This window comes from Hyperoodon ampullatus (genome assembly GCF_949752795.1).
Source record: "Hyperoodon ampullatus genome assembly, chromosome: X".
Taxonomy (NCBI): domain Eukaryota; kingdom Metazoa; phylum Chordata; class Mammalia; order Artiodactyla; family Ziphiidae; genus Hyperoodon; species Hyperoodon ampullatus.
Genome location: NC_136913.1, coordinates 1,789,679 through 1,815,206, shown reverse-complemented (window position 1 = coordinate 1,815,206; position 25,528 = coordinate 1,789,679). Strand labels below are relative to the sequence as shown.

The 25,528-nt window shown below is 47.0% G+C and overlaps 1 protein-coding gene across 1 annotated transcript; it reads right to left on the bottom strand.

Moving 5' to 3' along the window:
• Positions 1–220: 220 nt before the first annotated feature.
• GYG2 (glycogenin 2) lies at positions 221–25,000 on the bottom strand. Its single transcript, XM_079728235.1, has 10 exons — positions 23,214–25,000; positions 21,130–21,271; positions 19,995–20,169; positions 18,095–18,257; positions 17,003–17,129; positions 15,222–15,444; positions 13,723–13,917; positions 6,960–7,064; positions 5,702–5,809; positions 221–2,027 (listed from the first exon to the last, which is right to left on the bottom strand). The coding sequence occupies exons 1-10, from the start codon at positions 23,287–23,289 to the stop codon at positions 1,866–1,868; spliced, it is 1,476 nt and encodes a 491-aa protein (XP_079584361.1). The 5' UTR covers positions 23,290–25,000; the 3' UTR covers positions 221–1,865.
• Positions 25,001–25,528: the final 528 nt, after the last annotated feature.

Here is a 25,528-nt window from a genome sequence, read left to right as displayed (position 1 = left end):
AATGGAGAAGTCAATGCTAGGAGAGTGGGCAGCCTGCCTGGAGAGAACTTATGAGATTTCCGAGGGTAAGAAGTAAACAGTTCTACTCATTTTACTGCTACCATCAATTCTGAAAAAACCCATTTGGTTATTTAAATTTATGGCAGGACGAAGGCGTCACATTCCTGTGTTATTCCGATGGCTCAGAACACACCCCAACATACATCAGAAGGAGACCCCATTGCTGTCTTAAAATTTTAATTGCGGTGTGCTAGCCTTTGTCCAAACGTGAGGACAGACCCTAGAAGGCACAACAGAAGTCCATTTTAAGCGTACACTTTAAGGCAATGAGCAATCGACCATAGGCACTGGAGAATTCTCTTCTCCAGAGAAGCTGGACCGGACTCAGGTGTTCATCTTCTGGAATCCTCCTCTCACATATGCCAGACTCAGGCGTCCGTTTCTTCTAGTCCAACACTATGGCTCAGAGCACAGATGTTCTTTCCCCAACACAAAGTTACGGGATAACTCTAATGGCTGGTGATCACCCCATGCAACCCACCCAAGGACTATGTCCCTATGGCTATTTCCAAGTAGCCCCTGAAGCATCATCTGTGTGAAACCAACCAAGACTACCGATCATTCACCCATAGATAAAAAGAAACAACCCCTCCGTAGCTCACACCTCACACAAGTGAATGCCACAACGAACCCCAGAAGTCCAGCCAGATCTCAGATGGATTTGAACACAGCCTTCTCAAGCTTCTTCCAAACCTGTGTCTAATGAACTCATGATTTTCCATTGCACACGTGTGATAAACCATTCAAACATTTAAAAACTGCATTTCCTTCTCTTCAGCATAGCGACTGACATCCAGCTTTAATTATCCTATGGTGGCAACCAACAGTGACCCTGGAAGAAGCTCCAACATACGGCATTCATTTCCAGATGCTTCTGGAGGTGAGGCTTTCTCATGGAATAAAGTGTCTAGTGTCATCAAACGGAGAACTGTCCCAAAAGAACCGAGTTGACATGGCTTGGAGAGCACAGTAACTCCATACTGTGAAGTGAGGTAGTGTGACCCAGCAAAGGGCAGCCCGGTGTCCTGGACCGCACACGGGTTTGCCTCGAAACAAACAGCCTCAACCAAACCCAGTTACTGTGAGCGCATGGCCACCAGACACCCCTCAGTGTAAACCCTTGGTTCTTCTACACCAGTAGGTCAACCAGTTTGGAAGCGGTCACCTCTCCCAAGCCAGCTGGAACCTTCCTTCCAAACATCTCTGACACATCTCCATGGGGCATCTGTCAAGGCGCTTGGAAGTCCTCTTGGGTATTTTTGCCAAAGAGGAACGACAGCTGTGGTGTTTCTCAGCCTTGCTTGGAAAAGTCCACACTGGAGTCACACTCAAGACATCCGAACGTTTGCTTCGTCTTCACGGAAAGGACTTTTCATTCTGCAAAGCCCCAGGGCACTCAGTAAAGGTTCCCAGGGCACTCAATACCTCTCCTCGTGTTACGAGCCCTGGGACAGAAGCTCTGCAATGGCATCTAACCCTACATAGGATGGACACGGCAGCAACTGCCCAGGACAGAATCCTGAGCTCCTTCGAGCAAGACCAGAGACCCAGGGTTGACCAGAAGGTTATTCCTGTTCCCTTTTGCTGACAAGGTGTAAAGGAGATGCAACGTCCTGGGGAACCCCCAGGAGGCATGGGTAGCTGGGGTCACACGGGCCTTTGAGCTGGGTTTTGAATGGACCACGTGACTGACATGAGGCACTCAAGCTAGTCAACCATAAAGAGAGGCACATCGTTGAAGAGTCTTTCCCTTGGAAAGGACTCGAGATGTTCATTGAACAGGACCACCCAACGCAACGGCACCATCACTGCAGGAAGCGGTCCAGCTTCTCCTGAATCCGGACAAACGCATCCTTCCCCAGGTAATCGATGCATCCCTCCTCCCACTTCCTCCGTCCCTCCTCGGGACTCAGTGCCTTGACCTTTTCTTCGATGGAAATCTCAGAGACGGAGATGGCCAGGTCCACCTAGGGAAGACAAGCCCACAGGAGATGGTGTTAGAAAACCGTCGTCAGAGAGTGAAAGCCGGCCCGGGCATCCACCTGGCTGAGCAATCGGTTCCACAGACAAGCCTCACCACATCTCAGGGAGATGATGCTGACAGTTCCCACTTTGCTTGTGAACAAACCACACGCTGAATTTACTATAACCTTCTTACAAGAAGATGCTGTGTTGGCCTGACTTTTTTGAAATTTTATACTTTATCATTGTACTTGTGTCCACTTGTTCCTAAGACTTGTTTCAATGTCTAGCCACAAAACCCTTTCACACACACTTATATGATCATCTTAATCTTTCCACCCACCAAAAAAAGGTTCTGTATCTGCTATAATTAAAATGGATAACCAACAAGGACCTACTGTAGAGCACAGGGAACTCTGCTCAATATTATGTCACAAGCTAAATGGGAAAAGAATTTGAAAAAAGAACAGATACCTATCTATGTATAACTGAATCAGTGTGCTGTATACCTGAAACTATCACAACATTGTTCATCAACTATACTCCGAAATAAAATAAAAAGTTAAAAAGTCTGTCATACAGAGTGAAGTAAGTCAGAAAGAGAAAGACAAATACCGTATGCTAACACATATATATGGAATTTAAGAAAAAAAAATGTCATGAAGCACTTAGGGGTAAAACAGGAATAGAGACACAGACCTACTGGGGGTGGGCTTGGGGATATGGGGGGCGCTGTGACGGGGCGGGGGAGAGGCATGGACGTGTATACACTGCCGGGCGTGGGGTGGATGGATGGTGGGGGGTGGCCGCGTGGCGCGGGGGGATCGGCTCGGTGCTTTGTGGCCGCCTGGAGGGGTGGGATGGGGAGGGTGGGAGGGAGGGAGACGCAGGAGGGAGGGAATGTGGGAACAGATGTATATGTATGACTGATTCACTTTGTTGTAAAGCAGAGACTAATAAAAAAAAATGTTTAACCAGAAAAAAAAAAAAAAGTTCTGTATCCCTGTGTTTAACTAAACTACGCGAAACGAAGAAAAGGTTCATATTGTGTAAATAAAGCATTTGACATTTTGGACAGTCTGGCAAGACCATTTCAATACTAATTTAAATCGGGTATTTTTCTTGCCATGGCAGGGTTTCCATATTCTTAAAGGATACGTATGAGGAAAATTATAAATATGCAAATGTGTACACACACACACACACACACCTGACTTTTGGTTTGCACTCAAATAGATCAGCAAAAGGGGGGGTGGGGGGAGGACTGTACTGGACACCAGACAGTTATGCTACAGTTTCTATCCACTAGGCATTCAGCACTTTCTCCACTGTTTATCTGCCACGATGCTTTCAAAGAGTTTTTACATATAAGGTTCTGCTTTCTACACTCATCCCCGCACATTTTATTGAAACATCGCCAACGTGTTGGTCAAAGAAACTGCAAGAGTGAAAACAAGATCTTTTCCAGGATAACTCAGCATGCTTCCCTGCTAAGAGCGCTTGGATTGGGGCTCCGTGAGTTCCTGGGAATGAAAACTTTCTGGAAAGAATGGGACACAGGGGCCCTGTCCCCACTCTAGTTCTCAGCAGAAAGCAGCGTGGCGATCGCATCTTCCTTGGTAACAAGAGGAGGTGAGCATCTGAGAAAACAACATACTCCCTTGATTTTATGAAACACGGAATGACACCAGATACCAAATGAGGGTCCTCCCACGTACGGCGGAAACATGTCTAGCAGGAGAACATCAAAGCGCCCCAGTTGAGCAGATAAACGGGAAACTGAGCCCCTGTTTCTTGGGTGCTCACAATGCCAACCTCACCAGGATGCCCTCCCAGGTGTGTGCATCTCCCCAGAAGGTGGGCATGCTCTTGGTACCCTCACTGGGAGCCGCTGGGCTGCAGCCCCAGTGGGGGGACCAGAGTTTTTATCTTTATGAGCCAGGCACTAACTAACCAGGTTTCCTCCAGACCACCCTCCGGTCTAATTCCCCACCAGCTCTATAAGGTGGGCACCCTTGTCTCCATGTCGTGGGTGTTCAGAGGAGGACGTGGACTCACCCACAGTCCCAAACCTCCCACACGGCTGAGCTGTGAGAGGGAGGTCTGACCCACATCCCTCCCACCCATAGCACGCTACCCACCGATAACGCTACGTCCAATTCCAGGAGCCTCAGAATCATTATGCATAGGCTGAACTGGTGAAGGGACTCCCATTCCACACGCAATACAACACTGTAAATCAACTATACTTCCATGTAAAAAAAAAAGTAGAGTTTCAGAAGAAAGCTTCACCAACAGTGCCAAACATACGTTGACAATACTGAGGCTGGCATCTGCTAGGCTGACAAAGTAAGAGGGAGAAAAAGTGTTCCCATTTTCTCCAAGGGTAAATTCTGGTCAAAGCATCCAGCAATCTATAATATCTAGTATATCCTAGACCATATTCCAAATATATGCTCCTGTAAACTGCATATGTGTGTCCCCCCTCAAATTCATATATTAAATCCTAACCCCCAAAGTGATGGTGTGAGCAGGAGGGGTCTTTGGGAGGTGATGAGGGCATGGGGTGGAGCCCCTTGATGGGATTAGTGCCCTTATAAAAGAGACTCCACAGGAGAGATAAATTAGGAGTTTAGGATTAACAAATACATACTATTATATATAAAACAGATAAACAACAAGGACCTACTGTAGAGCACAGGGAACTCTACTCACTATCTTATAATAACCTATAATGGAAAAGAACCTTCATAAAAGAGAAAAAAATATATATATATATAATCACTTTGCTGTACACCTGAAATTAACACGACATTGTAAATCAACTATACTTCAATTAAAAAATAAATTCAAAAAAAGAGAGACCCCAGAGAGCTCCCTCACCCCTTCCTTCATGTGAGGAACCAGCAACAAGACACCCTCTGTGAGCCAGGAAGCGGGCTCTCACCAGACACCAAGGCCCAGCCTCCAGAACTGCTAGAAATACATTTCTTATTATTCATAAGCCACCTAGACTATAGTGTTTTTGTTACAGCAGCCTCAACAGACAAAAACACAATACAAAAAATCAATACAAATTTTCATCCTACACCCAACACTCAGCTCTAGAGCTGTATTTGCTCTAAAAGACCAAAAGGTGTTATTAGATCATGGTTAGAGAGAAATGAGCCTTCATTAAAAGCATCATCGCAGAGCCTGAAGTTTAAGACCAGAACATCTGTAAGAGGAAGAGTCAGGAAGAAAGCATCTTTCATTTCCTTCTTCAAGAAGAAATCAACGCATGCTTGATTTGGATTGAAAGGTTCCTCCCCACCGCCACCAAATTTCCCAGCTTTTATGCTCGTCTTTTTAGACAATGTGCATGAACTTCCAAGCTCACTTTGCAGGAAAACACAGCACAGCCCCATAACTTCAATTAACTTTTGCAGAACAGCTTTTGAAGAGAGAACGGGCGTGATTATCAGAGCAGAGGACAGGAAAGAGGGTGGACCGACCACCGCGGGCAAACGCCAGAGAGAAGACAAACGGGACTGAGGCAGCAGGAGAAGTAGGCAGACTCTTCTCTCCACAAGCGAGGCTCGAAATGGGGGTAACGCCAGTGCGTGTACACAGCCGGCCCCTGAGTTAGCGCACAGCATCCATCAGGAGAGCTGGACAAGGCAAACAATGAGGACACCACCTCCAAAGCATCCTGGAGACTGGGGTCCCTGGTGACATCCACAGGGGGCTCCCGGCCTGGCTCCAAGGCTTCCTCAGATGGGCCACCTTCCGCGCTCTCCACGGGCTGCTAGAAACATAACCGTTCCATCGTTAGTCTGCAGGGGGCTTCACAGGACCGCAGTCTTAACCAAAATGACAGAGAACTCTTTTTCCTGGGAAAATAAGACCAAACGAATGGGTTGTGCTAAATAAGCCATTCCGTGTGCTTTGCCGCTCTGAACTTTTCCCCAGCTTTTTCTTGCACAAGATGAGATGCTGACATTTGTCATGCGATGTAAAGGTTAACTTTTCAAATTAGGAGACTGGGATTGGCACATACACACTGCTATATATAAACTAGATAACTAATAAGGACCTACCGTATAGCACAGGGAACTCTACTCAATACTCTGTAAGGACCTATATGGGAAAAGAATCTAAAAAAGAGTGGATCTATGTATATGTATAACTGATTTGCTCTGCTGTACAGCTGAAACTAACACAACACTGTAAATCAACTGTACTCCAGTAAAAATTTTAAAACAACAACAAAAACACTTTTCAGAGAGGGATACAATTAGTTTAGACCAAATGTCTATGGAAGCATTTGACTAAGACGGTCTGTCAGTGAGATTAAGAGTCTGTCTGGGTTTAATCTTCTGAGGATGCTTGGGAAGAAAAGCCCAGATTCATGCCGGTAAATTTAGGAGGGAAAAAAAAGGGAAAGCCATAATCCTTGAATAGTGATGTGAAACACGAGTGCAAAGTTGTCCCAAAAACTTAACAAAAATTAAGGAAGACATATAGGCCATTTTGATGTTGCATCTTTTTCTTTTCTGAGTCTTCCTAAAGAAAGATATAAGAGAATGACCAAAGGACCAACACAAAACTCAGTGATGGAGGAGGGAAAAAAAATCTGAATAGACAACCCAGGTCTCCTATCCACCTGGAAAATAAGGAGACTCATCACAACACAATGGAAAAACCATTTAGGAAGGTCACGGGATGGCAAAGAAGCCCATGGGGCATCTCCTTGGGTGGTCGATGGACAGGCATGCAGAGACACGGCCATGTTTAAGAAGCAGAAGTAGGGAATTCCCTGGAGGTCCAGTGGTTAAGACCCTGAACTTCCAAGGCAGGGGCCGCGGATTCGATCCCTAGTCGGGGAACTAGGATCCCATATGCTGTGCGGTACAGAAAAAAAAAAAAAAAAAGAAAGAAACAGAAGTGAGTTATACCGAGCTGATCTGGGTCTCTGTGAAGTCTGCGCATTGGGCGGAGGGTGGTGACAACGGGTCACACATCACTCCAGCGGAAGTCTCCCTTTCAGGCCAACCTATCATCTAAAAAAAAAGAGCAAATGCCAAGTTAGGACAACCTTTCGTGTAAATAACTACAAACACCCAATTGATGCTTTTCTGCCTCCAAATATGGCAAATATGGCTCAGAGGAGCTTGCCCATGCCTGTGTCTGCTGTTTCGTCTTGGGCTCCTTGCATCTAAGCAGGACCACGTGATGAATTCTCACCCACGGCATTGAGGAGATGTGACGTGAGCCCCCCCCAGACTGGGTGCTGAGGTGGGGGACACGTTTCCTACCCTCTGTCCCCACAGGTCAGGTGAAGAGCAATGTCCCTCTGCAGACAACCTCTTCCAATTTCAGCCGGATTTCCACAGGAAAACGAAACCCTACGGAAAACCATTTGAGCAACTATTTTCTTGGCTCTCCCCAGACTGGTACGTAGCAAAGGTCATCCCAGATGCACAGGACACGACTTAATGCATTACAGGCGATGGATGGCTTCCTCATGGGAGCCTAATCCTTTCTTAAGGAGCCACCGTGGACAAGGGCTTCCTTAGATGGTGATGGAGCAGGCCAAGGGGAGGAATCCTGGATCCCCGAAAGACTGCATGGACCACAGCACACCTTTACCACCTCGGCTGAGTGTGACACGCATCAGAAATACACTTGTATGGGGCCTCCCTGGTGGCGCAGTGGTTGAGAGTCCGCCTGCCGATGCAGGGGATACGGGTTCGTGCCCCGGTCTGGGAGGATCCCATATGCCGCGGAGCGGCTGGGCCCGTGAGCCATGGCTGCTGAGCCTGCGCATCCGGAGCCTGTGCTCCGCAACGGGAGAGGCCACAACAGTGAGAGGCCCGCGTACCACAAAAAAAAAAAAAAAAAAAAAAAAAAAAAAAAAAAAAAAAAAAGAAATACACTTGTATGTATTTGGGGGGCTATGTATTACAGTAGCTAGCCCACCCTGATGAATTCAGGGTCGGGGGCCAAGGCCGTGCCCCCAGGCTGGAGCCCATTCAAGTCCAAAGCCTCCAGCAATGTAACTAATGAGTGTCGGCCACAGAGAAGAGAACGTGGACACACCTGCCCATCCTCACGGCAAACACATGGCAGGAATCGTGTCGTGGGCTGGGCTGACCCCGACTGTGGCGGTCAGACAGAGCTAAACAAGTCTCCATCCTGGGAAGGCAGATTCTCCAGCCACTGCCCCAGAAGATTTTGAGTGAGCTGACCTGACATGGGGGCTGGCAACTCATACTCCCAGCTCCCAAATCTCTGGTACCAGCTTTCCCATTTTGGAGAAAGGGCAGGTCATCCCTGTATTAACTGAGGCACCTATGCATGCGTCCAAAGGATATTCACAGAGAGTGAAGTAGGAAGACCAAAGAGTGGGCCACCCTCATGCAGCTTACTGTCTAAGGAGAGAGATGAATGTTCCACAAATAACAACTATAAGATGACAATCCTGTAAAATTCTGCAAAGGAAAATGACAGAGAATCAAGGGCAGGTTTATCAAAGTCAGATCGACCTCATCAGGAGGGGTAAGGACTCCTGAAGGAGTAACATCTGGAACAAAGTTTGAAAGATGAGCATGAGATGCGGTGAGAAAGAGACAATGGTGAGAAAAGCAGGACAGCACGCACGTGCAAATGTCCTGAGGCAGAGGTAAAGGAGTACATTAGGAAACTCAAGTAAGTTGGCAGTAAAAAGTGCACAAAAGTACATTTTTGGTGAAATTCAGTAAAAATTCTTTTAATGTAGAAGATAACACTGTATTCATAAAGTTGCTCTCTTTTAATTTTGCTTTTTCTATCTCGTCAACTTGAAAGTGGAAATTAAAATACGGGCTCATAAAAAAGAACAAAATCATGCCATTTGCAGCAACATGAATGGACCTAGAGATGATCATACTTAGTGAAGTAAGTCAGACAGAAAAAGACAAATATCGCATGATATCACTTATATGTGGAATCTACAATATGACACTAGTGAACTTATCTACAAAACAGAAACAGGCTCACAGATACAGAGAACAGACTGGTGGTTGCCAAGGTTGAGGGGGAGGGGTTGATCAGGAGTTTGGGATTAGCAGGTGCAAAATATTATATATAGGATGGATAAATGACAAGGTCCTACTGTAGAGCACAGGGAACTACATTCAATATCTTGTGATAAACCATAATGGAAAAGAATACGAAAAAGAATAGATACATGTGTAACAATCACTTGGCTGTACAGCAGAAATTAACACAACGCTGGAAATCAACTATAATTCAATAAAGTATTTTAAAAAATAAATAAAAACAAAAAATATGGGCTCATTCTTCCTGATCTTGATTATGTACGTGAAAGCCAAAAATAAAATTAAGTTCTAATAATTACAGTAGAAAATAAAATGATAACTTTATCCAAAACATGAAGGCCAGGATAATAACAGCTCCTTTTTATTAGGTGTTCAACACTGGTTCCTAAAGTATACTCATAAACTTTTTATGCATTATTCCTTTTAATCTCACAACAACCCTATGACGTAGAGAGTCTGATCCCTTCTCTTACTGAGGAAAAGTTGAACTTTCAGACAGAGATACTTGTTAAACATGCCAGACGTAGCAAGTGAGAGAGGCGGGATTTGAATTCACACCTCTCTGACCACCAAGCCCTCTACGAGCCCTATTCAATCCACATCATTAATGCATCCTAAGTCTCCCTGGTGTACAAAACACCAAAACAACCTTTAGGGAGAAAAAAATGATGAATGAGATAATTGCACTATCTACAAATAATAAATGCCATAAAAATAAATAATTTCCTTATCCAATCAGGATTGGGTAGTGGAATTTTCTAGTTTGAATCCTAACACCCATTTAAAAAAAAACACATCAATTCCAGATCAATTATATACTTTAATGTAAAAAGTAAAAAGAATAAAAAATCCGTAAGACGTCAGAGGTGATTAGCTTTATGACCCTGATTTAGAGAAAGATTTCCTAAAAGGTAAACAAAACCCACTACTCATATAGGAAACATTAACAAATTGGTCTAAACTAGGTACTTCTTTTCATCCAAGGATACCATTTAGAAATTAACCATAGCGAAAACAACCAATAACTTCAAAAAAAAACCAAGGAAAGGCATCCCTAATCTTTCCACTAACTGCATTTCCCAACCCAAGAGGCTATAGGACAGGACACCTGGCTGAGAAGACAACAAACTGCAAAAATATTTATCTAACATATGCCTTTATATGGGAAATAAATGAGATATTCAACTTTTTTTTTTTTTTTTTTTTTGCGGTACGCGGGCCTCTCACTGTTGTGGCCTCTCCCGTTGCAGAACACAGGCTCCAGACGCTCAGGCTCAGCGGCATTGGCTCACGGGCCCAGCCGCTCCGCGGCATGTGGGATCCTCCTGGATCGGGGCATGAACCGGTGTCCCCTGCATCGGCAGGCGGACTCTCAAGCACTGCGCGACCAGGGAAGCCCGAGATATTCAACTTTTGAAAACGGAGACCTACTCCTCGACACTGCCATGATTATACGTACAAAGGCTGCTTTTTGGAATAAGGATCCCAGATCCAGACACCCAGCTCTTCCGCAGTTACAGGAATTGATGAAAATAACCGGTTTGGTTTTTTGGACTGGTTCCAAATCCCCAAAATAAAGAACCCAGAGTGAATCATTCAATGGATGGCCGGTAGGTGGCAGCAATGCTGCATAATTAATTGCAAAGATGGCCTGGGAGTGTAAAATAATGAAATATACACACACACACTGCCAAAAAGCACCCCTTCCTTATAGAAGGGCCATGACCTTCTCATTTTTAGAGACACATGCTCATCATAAGATGGTCAATCAATAGAGACTTTCTTAAATGCTAATCTCTTCCAGAAACACACCCTGAAATGATGTGTTTCACCACCCATCTGGGCAGCCCTTTCTCTGGTCAACTTGACCCCTAAAATTAACCATCACAGTTGGAACGAGTTTTCTGAGAGATACTCCACAGCGGCTAAGTGTCACACATCTAATGGGAATGCGGACTCTTCTCAAAAATCCGGGCACAAAGGACCTCCTGTATAGCACAGGGCATTAGATTCAATATCTTGGAATAACCGATAACGGAATACAATCTGAAAAAAATAACTGACGCACTTTGCTGGACACCTGAGACTAACACAATACTGTAAATCAACTCTGCTTCTGTTTTAAAAAGTCCCATCACAGGCACGGCTCCTCCTGGCAGAACAGGGAGCCGCTTCTCCACGTAATGTAAGAGCTTAATCGACAGACTGTTCACATTCCTGGAAGCAGCAGATGCTCTTTATTTAACTCACAGAAGTCACTTCCTGGGGCCAGAGCCAAGCAATGGGGACCTCCGGGTACAGGAGAAGGAATAAAGAAACTAGGAAAAGCTCACTTTCGACCACTTCCAGAGTCCAAACCTAGAGCTTTTTCACTTGGTTTGGATGGCTATGAAATTGCAACTCAAAAATTATTAATGCATGGAAGTTGCCTGGACATAATTGATTCCACATTATAGTAGAGTGTAGGGTGCCTTCCACAGAAACATTTGCTAAAATGTATCCATCAACTGTTTATAATCATCAAGAAACAGCTCTCCCAAAGCTATTCAAAATACCCATAAAAGGACAACTTCCCTGCCATCCAGTCCCCAAATCCATCCCCAGCCATGAACTCACGTTAATTGTGAGAAATGAAGGGACTTAAAATGGCTTTGAATGTGAGGATTTAAAATGGGAACTCTTTCATCACCAGACACTCATCCCACCTATTTCCCAGAAATCAGGGATGGATAAACAGCAGCCTGATTTAGCCTTATTGTTTTGCAAATAAAGTGCGCTTTTATTTTTCGTCTCTGTGGGTAGAATTTCTGCGGACCCAGCCTCACTAGAAGTGACCAAATGGGTCCACATGAATCGATCCAAGTCCTCTTCAAGCTGGGGGTTTAACTGCAACCTCTCAGGATGCAAAGGTGCGTTGCTGGCAGGTGGCTTGGAGGAGAATAAAAGCACTGCCCTTTCAACCTGAAAATCTGGGGACGCCACTCATATCTGGAGGAGACTGAACATCTGTTCTTCACGTTATTAGTTTTCTGTGGCTGCCGTGACACAGGACCACAAACTAGGTGGCTTAAAACAATTCCATCATCAAAAAATGTACAAACAATAAATGCTGGAGAGGGTGTGGAGAAAAGGGAACCCTCCTGCGCTGTTGGTAGGAATGTCAACTGGTGCAGCCACTGTGGAGAACAGGATGGAGGTTCCTCAAAAAACTAACAGTAGAGCTACCGTATGACCCAGCAAGCCCACTCCTGGGCATAAACCCAGAGAGGACCACAATTAGAAAAGACACATGCACCCCTCTGTTCACTGCAGCACTGTTTACAGTAGCCAGGAAATGGAAGCAACCTAAATATCCATCAACAGAGGAATGGATAAAGAAGACGTGGTACATATATACAATGGAATATTACTCAGGCATAAAAAAGAATGAAATAGTGCCATTTGCAGAGACACGGATGGACCTAGAGACGGTCATACAGAGTGAAGTAAGTCAGAAAAAGAAAATCAAATATCGTATAATATCGCTTCTATGTGGAATCTAGAAAAATGATACAGATGAACTTATTTGCAAAGCAGAAAGAGAGACACAGATGTAGAGAACAAACCTATGGTTACCGGGGTGGGGGGGAGGGAAGGCGGGGTGGGATGAATTGGGAGGTTGGGATGGACATACATACACTACTATATATAAAATAGATAACTAATGAGAACTTACTGTAGAGCACAGGGAACTCTACTCAATGCTCTGTGGTGACGTAAATAAAAGGGAATCCAAAAAAGAGGGGATATATGTATACATACAGTTGATTCACTTAGCTGTACAGCAGAAACTCACACAACATTGTAAAGCAACTACACTCTAAAAAAAATTAGTCTTAAAAAATGGACACAAGAATAGTCCTCTTGTGGTTTTTAACAGGAACAGTGTACCGTACAGTGCTTAGGACTGCACCTGGCAAAGAATCAACCTTCAAGAAGTGTAAAAACCAAAACAAAACAAAAACAATGCAGACTGATGATGTTAGCAGTTCTGGAGGCCAGAAGTCCACGCTGGGTCTCACTGGGCAGGTGTCCTCGGCAAGGCTGAGCTCCTTCTGGAGGTTCTAGCCAGTGCCCCATTTCTTCACCTTTTCCAGCTCGTAGAGGCACCTGTGTCCCCGGCTCCTGTACGTCTTCCAAGCCAGAAGCTCAGCATCTTCCCATCGCTCTCCCCGTCTCGCTCCTGCTTCTATCCCAGCTCATCAAGCTTCCTTTCGCCTCCCTCTTACGAGAACCCTTGTGACGACACTGTGTGCCCCCCCGGATAATCCAGGACCACGTCCCCACGTCAAGGTCCTTAACTCAATCCCGCCTGCAAAACCCCGTTTCCATATAAGGCAGCATTTCCAGGTTCCAGGGATTAGGACGTGGCTCTCAGGGGCTTTACCGGGACGTGCAATTTTGCCATTTTCTCTAAAGAAGCTCAGGAGGCCCTAATACCATAGAGCAAACTGAAGACAGGTTCCTCCCGTCCCCCCAGCCCCTCCCCGGGAGCCCGGGGAGCATCCTCTCTGCTTCATCTCGCGGGGGAACCAGCGTCTGTGTCCCCATCACACCGGTGAGACGAGCACGTACTTACATCTTCCACGGGGCATGCGTCAGGCGAAGCGGGGGTCTCCTCCACCACCACCGTGGTGCTCTCAGGCCAAGGCTGGCGGGGCCCCTCCACCCAATTGGTACAGGGCTCCCCGGAGCGGGGCACAGCATTTGCACACGACCCCTCAGCAGTGGGCGCTGAACTTGAACAAGGCACCCCAGCGCCCCCGAGGTGAGCCTGCAGAAAAGGTATTCACACTTAGCAAGGTCCTCCTGACATCTTTCCCAATCTCCCGTTGCCCTTCCCCTCCCCTGTGTGGCCAGTGGTCCCCAGTGCCGACATCCGCGTTCACATTACTGCTCCAGGTGAGAAGGATCCCAAGGCACAGGGTCCCTACACTGCTCTCCACGTTTTACTGCTTAGAACCACCTGACTTGGTCTTATTTTCCTTCATAGCCAACCCAGTACCTAGCATACTGCTTTGCAGAAAAAAACAGCAACTTCCTATCAAGAATCTGAATAAAACTCTCCTCACTCGTGTCCCAGGGTCAGAGAAAGCTTTAGTTCTCTTGAAAAGCAGCACCCAGCTGCACCAAACAGAAACCATAGTAAAAACGCTAAAATATGAATTCGTTTCAAGATCCCAACGCAAGCATCTGCGGACGCTGGACTCTGTTGTACCAATACATGCACTAGTCAAAAACTGACCAGGAAATAAAATTTCCTGGTACCTTATTTTAAAAGGTCTTTGGCAAGGCAGGTGTCTCCCTGTTAAGCCCACTGCAGAGGGACTTCCCTGGTGGTCCAGTGGGTAAGATTCCGCGCTCGCAATGAAGGGGACCCAGCTTCGATCCCTGGTCGGGGAACTAGATCCTGCATGCATGCCGCAACTAAGAGTCCGCATGCCACAACTAAGAAGTCCGAGTGCCACAACTAAGAAGTTCGAGTGCCACAACTAAAAGATCTCACAGGCCGCAACTAAAACCAGTCGCAGCCAAAAAACAAACAAAAAAATTCACTGCAGAAACTCTACTATGGAGAGCATGTAGGGTTACAGTTATAAAAAATCAAATGGGGCTTCCCTGGTGGCACAGCGGTTAAGAATCCGCCTGCCAATGCAGTGAACACGGGTTCGAGCCCTGGTCCGGGAAGAGCCCACATGCCGCGAAGCAACTAAGCCCGTGTGCCACAACTACTGAGCCTGTGCTCTAGAGCCCGCGAGCCACAACTGCTGAAGCCCGCACACCTAGAGACCGTGCTCCGCAACAAGAGAAGCCACCGCAATGAGAAGCCTGTGCACCACAGCAAAGAGTAGCCCCCACTCGCCGCAACTAGAGAAAGCCCGCATGTAGCAACGAAGACCCAATGCAGTCAAAAATAAATTAATTAAAAAAAAGAATAAAACCACTTATAAAAAAAAATGAGAAGAGATTCCAAAAAAAGAGGGAGGAACATGTATGTGAAGAAAACCCACAGGTGTGGATCACGGAGAGTTTATCCCCGGTCTGAACTCTTGGATGTCAAGGGAATTGTGTGCTTACTGTGTGTCCTGGAGATGTCTGTTCATCCTCGGGACGGATATTTTCATAAAGAGGCAGAATGCTGCGGTGGTAAATCCCCCACCACAGGTTAAGGAAGGATGTCTGATGCTGGCTGACAGACCCGGAGCCCTCCTCCAAGACGGAGCCCGTCTGGGGATTGTACTTGTAGTTCCACGGCTTCGTGGACCCCAAAAAGTGGACCACCTTTGCACTCGAGCCGAACCTGAGGAGGAAACACAAAGCATCCTGCCTTCCTCTTGGAAGTGACCACACACAGAGAGCCTGGGACAACCACAGGACTCATCACAGACAGCGGGACGTAAAGATGCATCTCAACGAGTTATGGACGATCCTGTCATTAACGACCACCTAGACTTGCAGTAAAAATAACTGGTTCATCAATCCACGTTTGCAGCCTTTCATTTTCTACAGACCAAGAAACATAATCATAACCCACTTGGGATGTTCCCCAAAACGGGAAGAAGAAATCAGGAGTCTTTTAGAAAGATGGGCGGTACCGTAGCCGAAATCATCTTATCCTGAAAATGATAAAAACTTTAAAAAGTAGATTTTATAGTAGATAACGCAAGCTGCAGACCAGAAAACTGGCTTCTTGTACAAGATGGTGAATTTTCCCCTCTCGACCTTTTTTTTTTTCATTATCACCCCTCCCACCAACCTCGAAACTTTTTAAACATTTTTTTCTTAATTGCTTTCCTATGAAATTTTAATATCATATTTGCCCTGTATATCAACGTTCTGTAGATACAGCCGTGCTTTTTACATTAAAACGGATATGATGGCTTCACGCCCCACAAACCAGTGTCTGCCTCCTTGGGGGCGGTGCGGCCCCTATTAAAAAAGCACGCTCAAAATCTTCTCAGATTTTCCATTTTCACTTATAACAATGTCCCCTAGAGCAGTGGATCTCACACGTTTTGGTTCTAGGACCTCTTGACATTCTTACAAATCACAGAGGAACAAAAGATGTTCGTTCACGTGGATTCCATCTGTCCATATTCACCGCAACAGAAGTTAAAACTGAGAAATTAGAAAACCCATGTACCAACTCATTAAAAAACCATGGGCCCGTTATATGTTAACGTAACTTTTATATTTTTTCATAAAGTATAACTATAACTATATATTACTATATATCTTTTAAATGTGTAAAAAGTGACATCTTTTGTATTTGTTCATAAAAATATAATTATAACTATAACTATATTTTTTAAATGTGCAAAAAGTGACATCTTTCATATCTCTTCATAAACTATAACTATATATATTTTTTTAAATGCATAAAATGTCACATCTTTCATATCTTTTCATAAAATATAACTCTCTATATAACTATATTTTAAAAAATTTGTAAAAAGAGCGACACTGACTATTTTACGAGGAGACGGTTGGTTTTTCATATCTGCACCTGCATTCAGTACAATGCTTTTTATCACATCATGTAATGGAGTTTCTGTAAAATCCCACTGTCCAATTATGAGAAAACAAGAGTGAAAAGATGAAAATGACATCTTAGAATTAATTTTTTTAAAGTCACTTTGATTTCAAAGACCCTTGAAAGAGGGGCGGGGAACCCCTTTGGGAACCACTCTCATTAAGTCTAGCTGCCTTGATTACCTACCATGTAAAGCAATAAATAAGCAAGCAGAAGGATGATCTGGTTTTTTTTTTTTTCCTTCAAAATGCCAAAAGCTGATATTAGATTCTGAGAGAGGATGGTTGACCAGGTATAGAAGAATTGGGCTTGGCATGAAACTTACTGTTTGAAAGCAGGGCTGTAGGTGTACGCCGTGTTGCTACTCAAGTTATAAATGAACGGCAAGTGTTTCTGGATGTCTGCTGTGGACCAGCTACTGAAGAAACTGTTCAACAAGCCTTGGTCTGCCCCTAGAGAGTTAACAAACAGCCAAAGAAGTTAATAAAGCACGGTACAGTGCACCAAGAGAATGCAAGACATGTTTGAAGACATAATGGAAAAACACTGGTATCCCAGCCCACAAATTACATTTCCTCTCTCAACCCACTAAAACATGGTCGTTGTCTCAAAAGTGACTGATAACCCACACCAATCATTTAAAAAGTGCATAGTCTCGGGACTTCCCGGGTGGTCCAGTGGTAAAGAATCCGCCTTCCAACGCAGGGGACGTGGGTATAATCCTTGTCCGGGAACCAAGATCCCACATGCCATGGGGTAACGAAGCCCATGCGCTACAAATACTGAGCTCGCACACCTCAACGAGAGAGCCCGTGTGCTGCAAACTACAGAGCTCATGTGTTCTGAACCCTGCACACCACAATTAGAGGAAAAAAAAACCCAAACGCCACAATTAGAGAGAAGCCCGCGTGTCACAAAGAAGAGCCCACACCTCAACCAAAGATCCTGCGTGCCACAAGTGATACCTGTCACAGAGATGATATGCCCCACGATGCTGAAAACATTAATTACCTGGTCCTTTTTTATTTTATTTTGGCTGCGCCGTGAGGTTCGCGGGATCGTAGTTCCCCAACCAGGGATGGAACCCGTGCCCCCTGAAGTGGAAGTGCAGAGTCCTAACCACTGGACCACCAGGGAAGTCCCCTATCGGGCCCTTTAAAGAAAGGTTGTGTCTACCCATCCTATGTGATCAGGACTGGGGAGTTCTTCCTTCTACCCATCGAAGATATTTTCAGCGGTTCTCTCTACCGTGTATTTACTTACTTACATCTTCACCTCTTCCTGGACTTGTTCTTCAATCCCCATCTTTAACTTGCCGCTCACAGATACGGGGTGGTGGGGACTAGGTGCTGGTGGAGCAGAAGGATGGGTTCAGGCCCCATTCTCTTCCACAAATGTCCAGCGACCCTTCACCTACCGTCAAAGCTGCCATGGTCGGTGGCATGCTTCAGCAAGAGGCCATGCGTCTCCAGGGAAGGTTGGAAGACAAATACCCCGCTATTGAAGCAATCCGGCCATCCGGGATCCGGGGCCGCAGAAAACTCTCTCCTATCGAACAGCTCATCGATATTGGACAGCACCTGCAGCAACAGAGCATGGGGGACCCGTACGATCTCATAGGGAAGAACCAATCTGACTCCATATTGGACCTGTTTCTCTTACTTTAACCTTTGCATTCTACTGCTTTTGCTGCAAGTTAATCACCAAAGGGATGTTGCCCATAAGCTTAAACAATAGATAATGGCCCATCTCTGGGAACCCTGCCTCCGGTGCAATGAGTGTTAAGCTAAAATACCTCTGTTTCGCTCACAGGAACACCTCCTCATCAGGCCCACCTGTGAATGGCTGCAAGAAGGAAGAAATTCTGACCAGAAGCAGGACTTTAGCCCCTCCCCTTTTAGTATAAAAGAAGCTTGAATTCTAACTCAGGGAAGATGGGTCTTTGGGACACGAGTCCATCATCTTCCCGGTCTGCTGGCTTTCCAAATAAAGCCATTATTCCTTGCTTCAACACGTCTCTCAATTTACTGGCCTGTCTCCTGTGGGGATCAGTACAAGCTTGGACTCAGTAACAGCGACACTTCTCTTAACCTCTGGGGCACAAGTGAGAAATGCAACAGGAACTTCACAATGGGCCAGACAACATTCAGTGATGGGAAACTTATACCCAATTTCTTGACTGACTCTCTTCTTTTATTTTTTAAATTTTATTTATTTATTTACTTTTAATTTAATTTAATTTTTTTTTTTTTTATGCAGGCCTCTCACTGTTGTGGCCTCTCCTGTTGCAGAGCACAGGCTCCGGACACGCAGGCTCAGCGGCCATGGCTCACGGGCCCAGTCGCTCCGCAGCATGTGGGATCTTCCCGGACCGGGGCACGAACCTGTGTCCCCTGCATCGGCAGGCGGACTCTCATCCACTGCGCCACCAGGGAAGCCCCTGACTCTCTTCTTTTAGACTTATATTCAAGAGAAGAGTGTGTATGTAAGATTGCTCCCTGGTTTATTTCAAGGGTTTGAAGTAACACCGTCACTGAAATGCAATTATCATCTCGAGGTTCTTAAGATCCTCCGTGGAATGCTCTTAATTGTATCTATTCTCTTTCATCTAGCAAATGTGACCTACAAGACTGGAAATCCATAAACATAGAAGTTTGCAAGTCAATATCATATAATCCACTGTCTTCGAGAGCTTGACCACCAACAGCAGTTCTCTCTAACACCTACTGGCTTTCTGAATTGTGCTGTTTGGGAAAAAAATTACTCTGATTATGCACTTGTTATCTTCCTCTGCACCCGTTTTCCTACAGAGCTGCTTTTGCACAACCAAGACAACCTCGAATGTATCTCTGACACTCCAACCTCATTTAACATTTTAACTTTCCAATGGCTGTTTATGAAAGTGCCCATCCTGGGCTCCTACACCAAAGGTAACTACCCCAAATGACAATGGGGGATGCCACAGCTTAAGAAGCCAGGTGTACCAGTCCCTTCAGGACTCTGTAATTCATGGTACAATCAAGGAAGAATATTTCTCTAATAGTTTACTTTGTGTAGATGAAATAATGTGATTACAAACCCCTCCTAGGGAAGGAACATGCCTTCAAGTATCCCAGTGTACTCAGCAGGGTCTACTGCAGTAGGTGTGTTCTATCTGATGCTGATCGACTAAATGATGTTGGTGATAGTGATGGAGGTTACCTGGTGGGGATCCACCGGCACGAGCTAGCAGCTTGCTTAAGGAGGGAGGGGCATGGTCTTTGTCGGGGGTTCCTCAACAAGTGGAGGGTCTGGTCCTTACCCTCCCTTGTACTCACCAGGGTATCTGCATCCAGGAAGACGCACTTGCTATAATGGGTGAGTGTCCAACAGTGAAGCTTGGTGAGGGTGACTCTGAGCTCAGGTCTCTTCAGAAAGGCCAGGTGGATGTAGTCTACACTGTCTATCAGGTTCACCTCGATGACCTCATCAAACACCCTCGAGAGGATCACCCTGGAAAAGACATGCCAAATCCTAGGAGAACGGCCCACCATCCAACATGAGACATGTTGTGCCCTGCTGCTGCAGTCTTCATACCAGGCTTTATTTTCCCCATGTGGGTCTCGTGGCTTTGCCCACGTTTCATTCGTGCTTAAAACTTAGGCAAACGTGAAAAGCAAGACATATTAAACCATCTTAACATAGACTGATTCGGGTCATCTCTTAGGAAGGTACTTTCTCTTTCCAAAGTGCATGGGCAGTGAGAAGGGAAGGCTGGGTAGGTAGAAACTAACAGAAGATCTCCATCAGTTTTTACTTTACATATTCAAAACCTACTTCTTATATTCTATTTCTTCTTTCTTGGATTCACATTTCATTGTGCTTGAGTATATCCTCAGGTAATTTTTTCTCAAAGGTCCTTGAGGGGTAAAAAACTGTTGACCTTCTGCATATTTGAAACATCTTGATTTTGCTTTCAAATTGCATTTAGCTGAATACAGAAATTTCATTTCAAAATTAGTTAGTCTAAGAGCTTTGAGGCATCAGCTCTCTGAACCAGGCTGAGACCCGAAATGCATTTAGTCCTTTTTCTTCATTCTTCGTGCTCTGAAATGGTACCTTCTGTATCAACACTTGGGTTTCCTTCCTTCATTCTGCTCAACGCTCAGGGAACACCCACAATCTAAAATCCTTCCTCAGAGCTGAAATATTTCCTTGAATCCCTTCTCTCCACTTCTGTCCTTTCTGAAACTCCCAGTCTTAGACAGATGTTGGAGCTTCTGGGTCTATCTCTTCTATTTTTTAGTAGCTTTTCCACTTCTACTCTACATTTGTGCTTTCACATTGCACAGTATTCAAAGTAACTCTCTCTCTAAGAAAATACCACGTCATCACCAATTTCCATGGCTGGGACCTGCTCCAGCGCGGAGGACCTGCCTCTTCAGGAGGACCGGGTGTGTGTCTGAGTCTTACCTGAGCAGGTTGGACACCTGAGGGGTGACCAGCACCACCAGCCTCCTGGTGGCCCTGTGGTCCCGCAATGATTGCCCCAGCACCAGGGCCCCCTGGCAGTAGACATCATTGGTAGCCAGCGTGACAAACGCCTGGTCAGACACTGTGGACGTGGACAAAAACAACAGGGTTATGTTTTCGATGGGTCTCAGGGGACGGCGAGGCTGACGGTCACCTCCAACTCTCTCAAACTTCCCGAATCTAACTGAATAACTGTTCGCTGTTCTAAAATACGCATCAAGGACATTTCACATGCATCCTTTTGTTTCAAAATAAAGCAAAAAAAATTCTTCTTCAAAACAAAGAAAAAGAAAAAAACCACACACACACACACACACACACACAGGAAAAGAGGAAACCCTAAACATGAGTGAGACAAAGCCAAGTAGAGCATGATTAAAATTCCCTGGTTCAGATTAACAGATACGAACTACTGTATATAAAATAAACATGAGGTCCTACTTGTATTGCACAGGGAACCATATTCATTACCTTGTAATAACCTATAAGGGAAACGAGTCGAAATAATATAGATATATACGTATAACTGAATCACTTTGCTGTATACCGGAAACCAACACAACATTGTAAATCGTCTATACTTCAATTTAAAAAAACCTTCCTGGTGCTGCAACACGGCCAATGGGCATAGCTCAGACCCCTTATTTGATTCTGCATTCAAGTCTCAAAAACTCACCCAAAATATTTGGGTCTTGGGCGAACACAAAGCAAAAGGTGGAAACAAAGTTTGGATTGTCTGAGTTGCCATGAGGACTCCTGCCCAGCTCAAAAGAACTGGGCTCAGAAGGAACGGCCAAAGCCATTAATTAAATTCCACACAACCCACTTGTTGGAAAGACTTCAACTCAAGGATATATGAGGCCGAGGAGATGGGAGAAGGGAAAATATATTGTCTCATTAACCAAAAGGCTCTCAGTTTCCTAATGTCTCCACAGCAGAGGAAGAAACTCGGATGGCCAATCCGATTTATGGCAGTTTTGAATCTAAGTTGTGAACTCGTGAAGTTGACTTTTACAGGGACTTTGAAACAATGTGAGTCTGGGGCCCCCAGGAGCTGGTTGCCAGGATAAAAACAATGGGATCAAGAAATCCAGGGCTTGGCTCCGCTGCTGTCGACAGAAATTAAAATTCACAGCCCACGGCTGGAACACACAGAGCTCAGTTCTCAAAGACCAGACGGTCTTCCCCTCCAGCCACTGTGCCCTCCCCAGAGCACGGCCCAAAGACACGGTCACGCCAAACAGAACACCAGGGCCAAGCTTCTGGCGCCGGTTTTCCTGGAGCTGGCATCTTAACCTTGACATTCCATTGGGGTAAACGCCCAAGCGTGCCTGTTCCAACGAGCTCCTGTCTACACATTATCCTGGATTAAGAGGGAATGAGAATTCCTGGCATTTCCACTGTGGGCTGAGTATTAAAGACAGCAAACCTCAGAACTCAAGTCTGCAGCCCAAAAGATATGTCTAGCTATCCACCCATCCAGCCGTTTTTCTATCCATCTATCATTATCTAACATCTGTGTATCCAACTGTTTATCATTCACCTATCTATCTATCTATATCTATCACCTATCTCTATCTATAGACAGAGCCACATCATCTGGGAGGTCTCTGGGGACCCAGAGGGCTGAGGCATGGGCCAGGTGGGCTACAGTGGGATCAGGCAGCAGTGACAGGCAACTGTCCAGAACAGGGGAGGAAGACAGACAGGGCTGGGTCTGCGGAGAGGGTTTTATGGAACTACTGGACTCTCCCTTTGCTAGGGGGAGGGATTATGGCTTCTATTAACAGGATGACAAGACAGCCCCAGTGGAGAGAAAACCCCCTTTCTCCAGCGACCCCAAGACTCAACCTCACGTTGTAGGTCAAAGACACATGACTCCGAAGGCCGGCCCCCAGGGGCCGGGGCATGACGGTGCAAAATCTTGCCTGGATAAAATCTCCATCTCAAGTGCAAAGGCAGACCAGTGGATGTTAATGTGACAAAGGCTGAAAACTTCATGGACAAGTCTGCAGATTCCCTACCTTTAAGAAACTCCCAGCTGTCAGGTTTGGGCATGGCATCCAAACAACACACCACAATTATCCAAGCCTCCTGCATTGAAAGGCTGAGTTTCCACCAGGCAGGGCGCTGGGGAGAGGACTTTTGGCATGCGTGCAGGGTGGGAAAACAGAAATAGAACGGGTGGCTGTCCTCCAGCCCCAGGTTGGGGGGAAAAAAAATGTCGCAAAATCGAGTTCATCCTGAAGACGGCGGTGGCTGACAGTTTTATAACGGGCCTGGGAGAAATGTTTACTTCTCTTCCACCCACCTTACAACCAACCCCCGGACCCTCCCCCGAAATAACATCCCGGCTTCCTCCACTGCCTCTCTCCTCTTTTACTCAAAGGTGTTTTTTGTTCCCGGCAAAATGAATACCCAGATGGGCTCTTTCTAGCACATTCCGTGGCCGAAGTGTCCGAACGTCCCTCCTGAATGCTACCATTATATGGACCCCAGAGGGTTGGCAGAAAATGCGTTGTTCACTCTGCAGAGCTCCAAACCGCCGCCTGGAACACAGACTTTGCTGCTTCTCGGCGAAGACTCTGACAGCACACGCAGCACACGGCAGGAAATCTGCCTTTTCTGCCCCAACGTTTCTCCTCTCTAAAGCACAGAGGAGGAACAGAAGCATGGAAACAGCTCGCTGAATTACCAAATCGCTCCTCTGAATAAAAAGTAACCAGATTTTTTTTTTCCTTAAAAATGCCCTCATGCATGTTCAGGCCCGTACTGGTGCAAGCACGGGATGTCTTCATGATAAAAACAGGACGGGCATCTTTCGCATGGGTGGAGATTATGTTTCATCATCACATTTCTTGGGAGGTTTTTTTTTTTTTTTTTTTTTTTTTGGTCATGTCGCAGCATGTGGGATCTTAGTTCTCCCACCAGGTAAGGAACCCGTGCCCCCTGCATTGGAAGCACGGAGTCCCAACCACTGGATCCTCAGGAAACTCCTCCACCATCACGTTTCTAAGCTTTGGAAGTCTACTGTCCAAATCGGATGTGCCCCCCCAGACCCAAGAGAAGGCAGACAGGACCGAATTGCAGCCCTGGGGGGCCAGGGCTCGCCGAAGTCTCAGCGTCTGGCCACGGTCGGTCTGCTGCCCCGCTTCGGGATTAACCCTGGGTCTTTATCGGAATAACCAGTTCCGCCTCCAGCCTGACCTCGAGGGGCGAGGCTGGGGGAGGGGAACCACAGGCTCTGTCTTCCCAGAGCCACAGGGACATGAACTCCCACGGGTCTCCGCGTCCGTGAGACGCCCACGCGTTTCCACGCTGGCCAACAAACTAGCCCATTTAATCTCCAAGGGCTACTTTTTTACAGAAGGAAAATTACCAAATCTCAGCGCCCGTCTCCCAGTTGCTGAGACCCCCATGTCCACCTGCCCCAGGGACACCAAGCTCTCCGGCCCCGGGGGACACTGGGCAGGCGCACCGTGGGAGCTGAGGGGTTGGGGGCGACCTTGCGCGCGCACAGCTGGGGGTGCCCCCAGCGCGGGCCAATCTGAGCCGCGCCAGCAGAGCAGGGAGGCTGAGCACGAGGGGTCTTCCCGACTCACCCGGCATGGTCTGAGGCCCAGCGCGCAGTGGGCACCGGGCGGCCAAGTGCGCCTGGGCGCGGGGTCGGCCTCTAGCCGGGCCTGGCGGAGGCGTCGTCTCTAGGCGACCCGCGCGGAGCTCCAGGCCTGCGGAGACAGCTCGGCATTCCAGACAGACCCCCGGGGCTGCAGCACCGCCCTACAGCGCCTCCCCCGGGTCAGCCCCTCCCCGCCCCGTCTCCAAACGTTCCCTCCGCGCTCCGGGGCTGCCTCTGCCTCCCCCAAGTCGTCCCCCGGCCCCTGCCCACCCGGGTGTCCCCAGTGGCCTCGCCGCGCCCCGGGCAGCCTGTGTCCCAGGCTGGCCCGGCGTCCCTCGCCCCGCAGGAAACCCTTCGCCCCGCGACCACCACTGCGCCCCCCACCCGCGCCCTTCCTCAGCGATCGGGCAGCCCGCGCGCCCCCCTCCGCCCCCAGGCCCCGCGAACACCCAGGCCGCCTCCGCGCCCCTCCCCAGGCCCAGCACCTCCTCTGCGCCCCCGAAGCTTCCGCCTGGCGCTGGCGCCTCCCCTGCCCCCCGGCCTTCCGCACCCCTGCGCCCCGCCCCGTTCCTCCCCCGCGCTTGGGCAGCTTCAGCGCCAAGTCCCCGCCGCGCCCAGGCCGCCTCCGCGCCGCCCGGCCCCTGCGCCCCGGCACCTGCGGCGCTGCGGCAGCCTCTGCCCGGGCCGGCGCCCCTGCCCTGCGCCCACCACGCGTCTCCG